Raw genomic sequence first — 13,198 nt, forward strand, 5'->3', positions numbered from 1 at the left:
GACCGGAGGGAATAGACCCCACTGGGGCTGTCATGGGCTAGCTACCCATGTTGGCAGTCTCCGACGCTGTTTCAGTATGTTGGAGACACCCGCTAAGTGCTACTGAAAGTCAACAAAGGAACATACCCCTAGAGCCTGCGAGAGCTGGGGCGCAAGATGGCTCAACGACTGATCACACGGTTACGGACCCAGGAACGGAAACGACTACGAGTAGGAACACAGCACATGAGACAACCATAACAGCAGCAGGACACACACTTCAGGTGTGCAGCTGTGGTTGGGAGAGAGTAACATCGGCAAGGGGGTTAAGGATCCATCAAGGGAGGAAAAGGTGCTTGGGAGAGCAGAGACAGGGACCTCGCATTGACCAGTACTTCTTACGAAGCAGCCAGTCAAATCAGTCGAATGAAGCACAGCGACGGGACGCAAACCAAAGTTCGCAGAGCATCAGCACCCCTGTAACCGAGGAGGATAAACACAAGCACAGAAATGCCGGTGGGTGAACTCACCCAACTACAGAGACCTCTAAAAGAGGAAAAGATCAAAGGGCACAGACCGAGCGTGAAGTGGCCCAAAGCTGTTGAAAAGAGAGAGTGGGAAACAATCAACAACGACCTGACAAAAATCTTGGAACAACAGGTAGGAACAGCAGAGAAAAAGCTTGAAAGGATGGGAGACATTATCTACCACTACGGAGAAGAGCGCTTTGGAGTAAACGAAAGGAGAAGTGGCAAGACACCACCCGCGCCAGCCAAATCTAGGAGGCAGCAGGAGATCGAGATACTTGTCAGTGAGAGAAGGCAGCTGAGGAAGCAGTGGAAGAAGGCCTCTGATGCAGAGAGAGAAGGTCTGATGCTACTCCAAGCAGACATTAAATGTCGGCTGGCAACCTTGCGAAGAGCGGAAAACTTAAGGAAACTTCGTAGGAAGAAGGAACACTCAAGAACACGGTTCTATAAAAACCCCTTTAAGTTTGTCAAAGATCTCTTTGCAAAGGAAAAGTGCGGAATCCTAAAAACTCCAAAGCCTGAACTGGAAGAACATCTGGAAAAGGTCCACCAGGACATGAAAAGGCATGAGCAGATAATCATCCCACATGACATCCCACCTATTCAATCACCAGAATTCAATCTGGACACTGACCCTCCAAAATGGAGGGAAGTAGAGAACGTTGTCCGAAGAGCAAGAGCAGCCTCGGCTCCTGGGCCTAATGGAGTACCATACAAGCTCTACAAGAACGCCCCGGATGTTCTACGCTTTCTTTGGAGGCTCATGAGGATAGTGTGGCAGAAGGAAATAATACCAAAGGCATGGCGAAGGGCTGGTGGTGTGCTAATCCCGAAAGAGAAGGATGCCACAGACATCAGTCAATTCCGACCAATCTCCCTTCTCAACGTCGAAGGGAAGATCTTTTTCAGTATAATAGCACAGAGGCTGTCCACTTATCTGGAAAGGAACAAGTACATTGATACATCTGTACAGAAAGCAGGCATTCCTGGTTTCTCTGGTTGCCTGGAACATACTAGTATGATTTGGCACCAGATCCAAACAGCTAAGAAAGACAAGAGAGACCTCTATGTCATCTTCCTCGACCTGGCCAATGCCTTTGGCTCAGTTCCCCATGAACTCCTCTGGGAATCCTTCAACATTTTCCACGTACCAGAACCCATCACTACACTGGTAAAGGCCTATTTCCAAGACCTGCAATTGTGTTTCACAACACCTGACTTCACAACAACATGGCAGCGCTTGGAAGTAGGCATAATGGCAGGCTGTACAATTTCTCCTCTGGCCTTCACTATGGCCATGGAAGTCATCATCAGGGCATCGAGATGGGTGGTCGGCGGTGAGAGAACTAAGGAAGGGCTCCGTCTCCCACCTATCCGAGCATACATGGATGACATGACTACACTGACCACCACTACAGCATGCACCAGGCGGCTACTTGCAAAACTGCAGGATAACATCAAGTGGGCCCGGATGAAAATCAAGCCAAGCAAATCTCGAAGCATCTCCATAGTCAAGGGACAGCTTAAAGATGTGAGGTTCTGCATTGGAGATGACCCGATACCAACTGTGTCTGAGCAACCCATCAAGAGCCTGGGTAGATGGTACAACGAAAGCCTCCGGGATAAAGATCAAGTTCAGCAAGTAAGGCAGGACATCGCCGACGGTCTTGAGAACATCAACAAGACCCCACTGCCTGGGAGGCTCAAGCTTTGGTGCCTACAGTTTGGACTTCTCCCCCGGGTAATGTGGCCACTCACCGTCTATGAGGTCCCAATAACAACAGTGGAGAAGATGGAGCGAACCATTACCTCATACGTGAAGAAATGGCTGGGTGTCCCACGATGCCTGAGTAACATCGGCCTCTATGGCAAAGGGGTCCTTGAACTACCTCTTACAAGTCTAACGGAGGAGTACAAGTGGTCTAAAGTAAGACTTCAGATGACATTGAAGGACTCCAAAGACCAGACCATTAGCAAGGCTGCACCTCCCCTACAAACTGGACAGAAATGGACATCATCCAAGGCTGTGCAGCAAGCAACATCAGCCCTGAGACACCAAGACATTGTGGGGAATATCCAGCATGGAAGAAGAGGCTTTGGCCTGGCAGCAAGCAAACCAACGTTCCATAAGGCAACAACATCTGAACGCAGGAAGCTGGTGGTCGAGGAGGTGTGCAGACAGGAGGAGACTGCAAGAAGTGCAAAGGCTGTCTCTCTTGCTAAACAAGGGCAATGGACGCGGTGGGAAGGCCTGGAGAGGAGAAAGATCAACTGGAGAGAGCTTTGGCAAATGGAGTCAAGCAACATCAGCTTCATCATAAGAGCTGTTTATGATGTGCTTCCATCACCAAAAAATCTACATCAATGGTATGGCGAGGACTGTACCTGCCCCCTCTGCCCAACTCCAGCGACTCTCAGGCATATAATGACAGGTTGCAAGACCAGCCTCTCACAAGGCCGCTACACCTGGAGGCACAATCAGGTCCTCAAGAGCCTGGCTGCAGCACTTGAGACCAAGAGGAGTGCAACCATTTCATTACCTCCAAAAACAAGCAATCCCGTCAAAACAACAACATTCATCCGGGAGGGACAGAAAACGCCCAAGTATCCTCCTACGAAGCCAGAAACTGGACACCTAGCCATGGCCCGGGACTGGAAGATGCTTGTCGATATTAGCCAGCAACTAATTTTTCCATCTGAGATTGCTTCTACCAACCTTAGGCCAGACATGGTACTCTGGTCCCCTTCACGAAAGGCTGTGTACATCATAGAGCTCACAGTCCCGTGGGAAAACTCTGTTGAAGAGGCCTACGAACGTAAGAAACTGCGTTACACAGAGTTGGCAGCAGACGCAACTCAGCATCTTAATTGGGCATGGGACACAAGCTAAGGCTTGATCACCCTTTAGCTGGCCACCTTTGATGAGGGTGTTTAGTGATTAAAGGCCGAAACACCCACTGATTCGAAGGCACACTACTGAGGATGTGTCCCAAAATTACATCTTAACCTAGTCTAAGAAATTAACCTCCCATGCCACTCTGTCAACATCACGGCAAATCTCATGTGAGTGCATTCCATCTATTGGCACAATGGACAGTTTTTAACATCTCGTCCCGTGTTTTATGATTCTGATTCTAATAATAATCTCATCATTTAGGCTATATGCGTGATCTAGCCAATCTAACAACGCGCACACAGCCTGTTGGCTAGAATGCACGTGCCATTTTCAGAGTTTGCACACACTATAACACAACATTTTTGTGAGTAAATCGTCAGTAGAGTTGAAAATACGATGGAAACCCATTTATTGTTTTATCCGGTACATGGGAATTTAACTACAACGTGTATTTTCTGTTCACTATGTCATCACGCACAGATTTTGGAATATTCACATAAAAATCTGTCGCCAATTGGATGGAAACCTAGTTACTGACACCTTCACGCCTCAAGGCCGCATTACCACATTCGTTACACTACACCAGGAATGGCAACTCCAGTACTCGGCGGCCTGAGTTTCCCTTTCCTACATTACACAGATGTCTCCTCACACGTCAAACACAATATGGCCGTCTCTCCCCTCCCCATCTCTCTATCTCACTCTCTCTCACACTCTCTTTTTCTATCACCCTCCTCCCCATCTCCTCCCCATCTCTCTCTCTATCTAAGTTATCTCTCTCTCTCTCACTCCCTCTTCTCCCTTTTCGCTCAAATGAGTGGGTGAGGTGGCCTTGATCAGAAAGTGGGGCAATTTTTCATTATCAAGGCAGGGATGTATGTTGGCAGTCCTGGCAGGGAGGGAGAGAAAGAGTGAGAGAGGGCGGGTGGATGGATGGGAGGCAGATACAAATCTTGTAGATTAGGATCCATCAGAACACGGATAACAACCTTTGAAACATTGGTTATTTTCTGGCGGTTTCTCGGCTAACAGCAGGGGTATATTTTCCAGCGACAGTAGGCAGGTTTCCATTGACTCAGGTTTATACGACAGTGTCGCAAAAAACACGGTGACTGGCATGCGTAAGGGAACCAGCAGCTATAGATGTTCTAAAGACAATATTGTTATCCATTCGGCAGCAGTGGTTTTCCTTTTGTAAAACATTTCTTTATTGCAAATAATTCCGATGGAAACGTGTTTTTCAAATAAATGATGATTTTAAGGCACGTGACGTGATCACATAACTAGAAAGCTAAGCTCCACATTTAAATCTAAAAGCCTACTGCTTGCTAAATAAATTGTTCAGGTATAATAATGTGTCTTTGCAGGACAAGGATTTTCTTGACTTTCAAGAATGCATGAATTGCTTCGCGTTTTATGTTTGGCTGGATGCAAGTTTTACCATCAAGTTATTTCAGATCTAGACTACCGGAGTGCAAGTTTCACTATGGCACGGACGGTGGTGATGCGTTGGCACATGATAATTATTAGAATATTGCAAATATTAGCGAATCTATCCCCGATGGCTTTTCCGGTCTAACTGACATTAATCATGTCAGTCAATGCATACAGGCGGTCACCAATTTATTAATGCGCAATTTGACTAAATTGATATTGGAAACACTTCTACAACTTAATATTTATTCGACACAAGGTTTTTGCGAAAACTTTATTTTTAATGTGACGTAATTATGTCCAGCTGCTTTGATCGACACGACAGCAGGCAATTGTCGCATCTATATTCTATGCAAACTGTCTAAATGTCGACAAAAAACAACTGGACAAGTGAATAATGGAAACGTACCTAGTGATGTGAATGTCTAAGGAAATGAAGTTGAACATTTGGAGTTGGGCTATGGGTGATGGATGACTCATAGCCTAGTTCACCACTTTAGGCTCCTGGGGGAAGAACAGCTCTCAATAATGGCTGGAATGGAGCATATGGAATGGCATCAAACACATGGAAACCATGTGTTTGATGTATTTAATACAATTCCATACATTCTCAGCTATTACCACGAGCCCATTCTCCAAATTAAGGTGCCACCAAGGTGCCACCAACCTCTTATGAGCTACACTCTCAGAAAAAGGGAACAGTTAGAGTACAGTAGTGTTCCCTGGGGCACAGAAATATCAAAATACAAATAATGTACCTTCAGAGGTTCCTTTTTGGTACGTTTTAGGGTACATGTGAGGATAATCTAGTACATTTTTGTACCTAATATTTAAAATATAAAGGTACAATGATTATTTATGGCCACCTGTGGTTGGAAGTGTTGTAAAAGTTTAAGTGGTCTATAGTTTTGTTAATTAAAGTTTTTATACAAGCTTACAGGTGTAGGATCTTAATTTGACAACTTTGTTGTTGCTGAAAATGTTCTTGCGCTGCAGATGAGCTTCGTGATTTGCATTAATTCACCAGAAATCCACACCTACACATGGTTTTATTAACACTATTGCACTTTTCAAGTAGCCTAATTTTGGCCAGCTAATAGCCTAACCACCGATAAAGCAACATAATGAACTAAAAGTTAAAATCCTTGCCACCCTTTTCCTTGATGACAGCTTTCACACCTTTGGCATTCTCTCAACCAGCTTTGCATCACTATCACTAGCCATCACTAGCTAAGGGAAGAAATCCACTAGGTTGCTAGCCTAACCTAAGGCCACCATACTTTATATCTGTAACACTAAAACTGAAACTAAATACAATACATGTCCAAATGTATGTGGACACCCCTTCACATTAGTGGATTTGGCTTTTTCAGCCACACCCTTTGCTAACATGCAATCTTCATAGAGAAATATTGGCAGTAGAATGGCCCCTACTGGAGAGCTCAGTAACTTTCAACGTGGCACCTTCATAGGATGCCACCTTTCCAACAAGTCAGTTCATCAAATTTCTGCCCTCCTAGAACTTCCCCGGTCAACTGTAAGTGCTGTTATTGTGAAGTGACAACGTCTAAGAGCAACAACTCCTCAGCTGCGAAGTGGTAGGCCACAGAAGCTCACAGAATGGGACTAACGAGTGCTGAAGCGCATAGCGCGTAAAAACCGTCTGACCTGGGTTGCAACACTCACTACCAAGTTCCAAACTGCCTGTGTAAGCAACGTCAGCACATGAACTGTTGGCTGGAGCTTCATGAAATGGGTTTCCATGGCCAAGCAGCCTCACCCAGGCCTACGATCACCATGCGGCAATGCCAAGGGTCGGCTGGAGTGGCGTAAAGATCACCACCACGAATCTGGGTTTGGCGGATGCCGGGGGAATGCTACCCACCCAAATGATAGTGCCAACTGTAAAGTTTGGTGGAGGAGGAATTATTTTGGGGCTATTTTTCATGGTTCCGGCTAGGCCCCTTAGTTCCAGTGAAGGGAAATCTTAACGCTTCAGCATATAATGACATTCTAGACAATTCTGTACTTCCAACTTTGTGGCAACAGTTTTCCTGTTTCAGCATGTTTCAGCATTTTTAGGTCTGTTTCAGCATGACAATGCCCCCTTGTACAAAGCGAGGTCAATACAGAAATGGTTTGTTGAGATTGGTGTGGAAGAACTTGACTGGCTTGCACAGAGCCCTGACCTGAACCCCATCTAACACCTTTAGGATGAATTGGAACGCCGACTGTGAGCCAGGCCTAATCGCCCAACATCAGCGCCCGACCTCACTAATGCTGTTGTGGCTGAATAGGAGCAAGTCCCTGTTACTGTAATTTAATTATGCCATTGTGTTTTCATTAATTGAAAACCCTTAATCTATTTTATGAGAATTTGTAAGATTCTTGTTTGCATAAAATAGACGGAGATCAGCCATTTCAATAATAGGTAACGCTCGGAGCGCGCTGCCACTTTACCAAAAGCAACAGTTTATATACAATAACATGACGTCATTTCATGGCTTAACATAATACCCTCTTCTCGACCGGGACCAAGTGAGGTTAATTGTTCATTCTAACTTACTAACACACTCACAGGTCACACAACATAACTGAATTAACTTTTGACCCCCCAACATTATCGATCACCACTTAGCTGACAGTTCTAATTAACAGAAACCCTAGGAATGCACTCACTTTCCTATCTAAAAACCCCAGAGCTCAGTTTCGTCGGTTCAACCATAGGTTAACTACATTATCTGTTTACCTAATCCACAGACCATTCCTTTCTTCCCAGTTGGAATGGTGTTCATTAACTTTAATTACTCCTTGTCTGTGTCACACAATCCCTTCTTATGAACTCATATTGTTAATCAGATATAATAAAACAGAGTATAAGTTTACTTAGTTACAGTTCCATTTGAAATTATTTGTTCAGTCATTTAATCATAATTTTCCCAACAGTCCCCGCAGAAATTTTCCAACATCTAGCGGAAAGCCTTCCCAGAAAAGGGTGGGCTGTTATAGCAGGAAAGGGGGGACCAATACCATATTAATGCCCATGAATTTGGAGTGAGAAGTTTGATGAGCAAGTATCCACATACTTTTGGCCATGTAGTGTAATATAAAAACAAAATATGAATAGTTTATGAAACTAAAACTCAATAATACTATCAGGTTTCAGGTAAGATCCAAGTGCAGACTATTGAAGTAACAATGTTTATTGTAGCAGGGGCAGGCAACCGACAGGTCAAGGCGGGCAGGGGTCGATAATCCAGAGTAGTGGGGCCAAGGCATAGGACGGCAGGCAGGCTCAGAGTCAGGACAGGCAAGGGTCAAAACCAGGAGGACGCGAAAAAGAGAGACTAGGAAAAAGCAGGCGCTGAGACAAACCGCTGGTTGACTTGAACAAACAAGATGAACTGGCAACAGACAAACAGAGAACACAGGTATAAATACACAGGGGATAAGTGGGGAAAATGGGCGACACCTGGAGGGGGGTGGAGACAAGCACAAGGACAGGTGAAACAGATCAGGGCGTGACATAAAACTAGCAAATCAGGTCTGAAAACTAACTGAAACTAAACTGAATTTCAAATTACAAAATTGAAATACTAATAGATATAAAAAAGGAAAATAAAAACAAAACACTATAATAACCTTTCCTCTCAGGACTTCTGCATGCACTGTAAGCATTGTTCTTGTTCTTTTAGAGGGCCCATATTCCGCCAGCTGTGCTGTCTGAACTGGTTGCTGGAGGCCCTGACTCTGGACAGGACCGGGAGAGCTGGACCAGTCACGTCCTGCTGGGATCTCAAGTAAGGTAGTTTTATGGACCCCATGCAGCTTGGGTTGGGTTAGCTATTGTGTTGCTGCTACATAGTGAAAGGACAGAGGCCAGGACTGAATCACAGTTTTGACCAGGGTTGGAGAGTAACTGATCACATGTTGTCTGATTACCCATAAAACTGTAACTGTAATCAGTTACGTTTCCAGCAAAAATATTGTAATCAGATTACAGATACTTTTGAAAAACTAGATGATTGGCTTACTTTTAAATTCAGAAAGGATGTTTGTGAAAAAATACATTATGACACATTTCTGTTTTCTCAATGGCATTTAATTCAACATGTAAAAAAAGCCAAAGTTTAAGTTTGTTCCACCTGAGTGAGTCTGGTCACAAGTTAGAGACCACTATGATGGCACACCAAATGCATTTGATGGATCCTTTTTGTCTTTTTCAGATGCCCCTTAAGGGGAAAGTAATCAAAAAAGTAATCAGAGTATGTTACTGAGTTTGGGTAATCCAAAAACTACATTACTGGTTACAATTTTGGACAGGTAACTAGTAACTGTAACAGATTACATTTTGAAAGTAACCTACTCAACCCATTAACACTGTTAACTCTTGACCCCAACCAGAGTAGAGCAGAGCAGTATGTTGTGTTTCAGTTCACCACACAACACACGGCATCTGTAACATATCCAAATCACCTCTGAGTCAGCCACAGAGCCACCGTTCACTTCAGGCTGTAGAGACACAGGCTATGTTACAGTAGCATATCAATGGAAAGAAGGCATACCCAAACGTGCTTCAGCCCATCTTAAAAGAAAAGGGGAAATCAGGTGCCCGACTGAGGGACTTGAAAATCCCCAAAACATTGCTTACCACAGGATACTACAACTGTTGACTATCCAGGACAATCAAGAAAAAGGAGCAATATGTTGCTGCATTCATCAGATTTATTGACAAACAATCGGCTACGTTTCGGCATGAATCGCCTTCATCAGAGCCCTTTTCCCCCAGGATAGTCACCCGTTGAAGTATCCTGGGGTAAAGGAATGTTTTTTGGACAGAAGTTTATCACTTAGAATGCCCAATAAATTGTTTCATTCTACAGTAGGCGCGATGCTAGTAAGGCTATTGGAACAGAGGCTCAGACATGAGTGTGGTTCATATAGGAAGCCTGGGGCTGAGGCAGACAGACAGTGGTAAATGAACTATAAACCAAACCCTCGGGGGGTAGAGCAGAGGGAGGAGATTGCATTCCTCTATCTCCACGTCCCCTCAGGTTCACGATATACCTCCCCTGATACTGACCCAACACAGGAAGGGAGGAGACAGAGATTGAGTAGAAAACCCTCCCTACTCTGCCATGCTGTACAGCACCAAGCTGCATAACCATAACTCAAACCCACTGTCATAACCATATCCATTCCTTTCACTGACAATACTATTATCATGATACACCGAGGATATACATTTCTTCCTCTCTCTCAATCTTATTTTCTCTCTCTGACACTTTCTCTTCCACTCACTCTTTTTTTCATCGTTCACTATCTTGCTCTGACTGCAGCCTTCCCATCTTCTCTCGCCTCTACCTCTTTTTCTTCTTTTCACATTTTCAATCCCTCTATATTTGTCTCTCTTTCCTAATATGGAAGTGGGAATGAGTAGCCTGAAAAGCTAACGATTTGAATGCTCTGCTTCTGAAGGTGTCAGACGAGACACTGAGAGGCAGAATGGATGGATTCAGGAAATGTATAAAGCGCCGTCTCTGTGCTCTTCTCTCACAATGGGGCTTGGTAGAATGTATTAGGAAATCATCACCCATCTCTCTCTGGAAGTGTTGAATTAGTGATGGGAAAGGAAGGAAAAGAGGAGGGAGCGGAGAGGGATGGAAGGCAGAAAACAGTATGTCACAAAAGCGCTCCTCTGAGTATTGCAAGTAACTGCCTTGAGGCCCTTCCGTCCTCACTGACTCTGCTCTGAATCACATTTCCTATCAGTTTAAGCTTTATGGGAGAAATTATACAGTAGACGTATTACAGAGAGAGACTGAAATCACATCACAAGGTTATTATAGTTCTACAGTGGTTTCCATCAAATCAACTTTTATTGGTCGCATACACGTGATTAGCAGATGTAGCAAAATGTTTGTGTTTCTAGCTCCGACAGTGCATAATATCTAACAAATTACACAACCAATAATTTTTTATTATACTAGGTAAGTGAGTTAAGAACAAATTCTTATTTACTATGACAGCCTACCAGGGAACAGTGGGTTAACTGCCTTGTTCAGAATTAAGACTATATACATATGGACGAGCGATGTCAGAGTGGAACGGACTAAGATACAGTAGAATAGTATAGAAAACAGTATATGCATATGAGATGAGTAACGCAAGATATGTAAACATCCTTAAGTTGAATGAGATACCGTAGAGAAAACGGTATATCCACATGAGATGAGCAATGCCAGATATGTAAACATTAAGTGACTATGATACCGTAGAATAGTATAGAATACAGTATATACATTCGAGATGAGTAATGCCAGATATGTACACTACCGTTCAAAAGTTTGGGGTCACTTAGAAATGTCCTTGTTTTTGAAAGGAAAGCACATTTTCTTTCAAGGGAGTACAGGTGGAGACTGAGCACACACCCTTGTGGGGCCCCAGGTAGCCGACTGGTTAGAGCGTTGGATTAGTAACTAGTAAAGGTTGCAAGATCGAATCCCTGAGCTGACAAGGAAAAAATCTGTTGTTCTGCCCCTGAACAAGGCAGTTAACCCACTGTTCCTAGGCCATCATTGAAAGTAAGAATTTGTTCTTAACTGACTTGCCTAGTTAAATAAAGGTAAAATAAAAAATGGGTCAGTGGAGACAATGTTTCCTACCTTCACAACCTGGATGTACCATGTTTGTGCAGTGATTTAAAAAAATGAAGGTAGTGAATTATGATTTGTATAATGGTCAGGGTCTTGCCATTCCAAGGCTGCGTATGTGTGCATGCCTCTCTTTGTCCCCACTCCAAGGCTGGGTGGTGGGGACAAGGAAGGTTGCGGTGTGATGAATGTGTCTCAACTCACACACACCCAACCCCGCTAAACACTTATTTTTTCCTGTTACCCAGGGACCCTGGCCAAGGAAAAACCACCCTAAAGACCCTGAATAAAGAGAGAGCCATAGAGACCAAATGGGACCAGTTTGTGTCTCTGCAAAAGGTCTTCTTTGTCTTTTCTTTTATCTCTCTATGCCTATCCACCTCTTGAGTTTAATTCTGGGGTTGTGTCCTTAAAAGGGTTGTCACTTAAAGTCATATTACCTGCTCAGAGGAGGCAAAACAAGCCGTACAACACACACACACACACACACACACACATACATAGACATTTGTCGCACACTCACACACGCACACAGCCAGACACATACACACTTCCAGCCAGACACATACACACTCCTTGGGGATGCTTGCCTGTGTGTGTCTGTGGCAGTAGAGGACATTAGGAGAGCTGAGAGCTGTTGCAGCTGAAGTCTTGTGCTCCTCTCATCTCCTGCTCTCACACACACACACACACACACACACACACACACACACACACACACACACACACACTGATAGACAGGCTGGAGAGAGGGAAGGGCACAGGGGAGAGAGAAAAAGAGATGGAGAGAGGAAAGGGAGATACGTGACTGTTTCCTCTTCAAATCCTCATACTCTATGTCCTCAGCCAAGGAGAGATGTGTTTGTGTGTGTGTCTGCTTGCCTGCATGCCTGTCTGTCTGTGTATGTACGTGAGTCTCTGTGTGCCTGTGCATATGCAAGGCTCTAGGTGCGCTTTTATGAAAATCTATGCGTGGAAATCCCCTCTGACACCTCCTTCTCACCTCATCCCCCAGCCACGTAGAACAGGCTCCAGGCCCTCCCGCTCCTCCTCTGGTCGTCTGTACCTGTTGAAGGGGTCCTCCCTGAGCGTAGCCTCCTCCTCAGCCCTCACCACCCCTACCCTTCTGGGCAGCCTGTCCTCCCTGGGCCCTGGGATAGACGACACTGGAGCTACATTAACTGGAGCTATAGTGACTGGAGCCAGCCAGGATAGTGCGGAGCAACCAGGAGCAGGAGGGGACTCCGAGACAGAGCTGCCCATGTCAGAGTGTAAGTAAATAGTCTTGTATGTAATATTCAGAGGGTTCTCTGTGGTTAAAAATGGGTGCAATATGGTGAAACCTGAGGGGTATTGTGTGTGAAGGTTGTGTCTGTGTTCAATCGGGTTGGTTTGTGGAGCAAACGCCTCTCTCCTCATCTTTCTGTGTGTTATATTCTGGCTCCTCTTTGGAGCTCTCTGTCAGCTCACTGTGTGTGTGTGTGTGTGTGTGTGTGTGTGTGTGTGTGTGTGTGTGTGTGTGTGTGTGTGTGTGTGTGTGTGTGTGTGTGTGTGTGTGTGTGTGTGTGTGTGTGTGTGTGTGTGTGTGTGTGTGTGTGTGTGTGTGTGCGTGTGTGCGTGTATGTGTGTGTGTGTGTGTGTGTGTGTGTATGTGTGTGTGTGTGTGTGTGTGTGTGTGTGTGTGTGTGTGTGTGTGCGTGCGCGTG

At 44.8% G+C, this 13,198-nt stretch overlaps 1 protein-coding gene across 1 annotated transcript in view; it reads left to right on the forward strand.

Annotated features, from left to right (window-relative positions):
* The window catches only part of LOC112248871 (coiled-coil domain-containing protein 60), a 49,613-nt gene that overhangs the window by 17,031 nt on the left and 19,384 nt on the right, over window positions 1-13,198 (forward strand). Inside the window, exons 5-7 of the mRNA XM_024418239.2 lie at window positions 8,535-8,639; window positions 11,741-11,831; window positions 12,508-12,763. Of these exons, the coding sequence (XP_024274007.1) occupies window positions 8,535-8,639; window positions 11,741-11,831; window positions 12,508-12,763 (452 nt within the window). The remainder of the gene's footprint in view (window positions 1-8,534; window positions 8,640-11,740; window positions 11,832-12,507; window positions 12,764-13,198) is intronic.

This window comes from Oncorhynchus tshawytscha, linkage group LG04 (assembly GCF_018296145.1).
Source record: "Oncorhynchus tshawytscha isolate Ot180627B linkage group LG04, Otsh_v2.0, whole genome shotgun sequence".
NCBI classification, from domain to species: domain Eukaryota; kingdom Metazoa; phylum Chordata; class Actinopteri; order Salmoniformes; family Salmonidae; genus Oncorhynchus; species Oncorhynchus tshawytscha.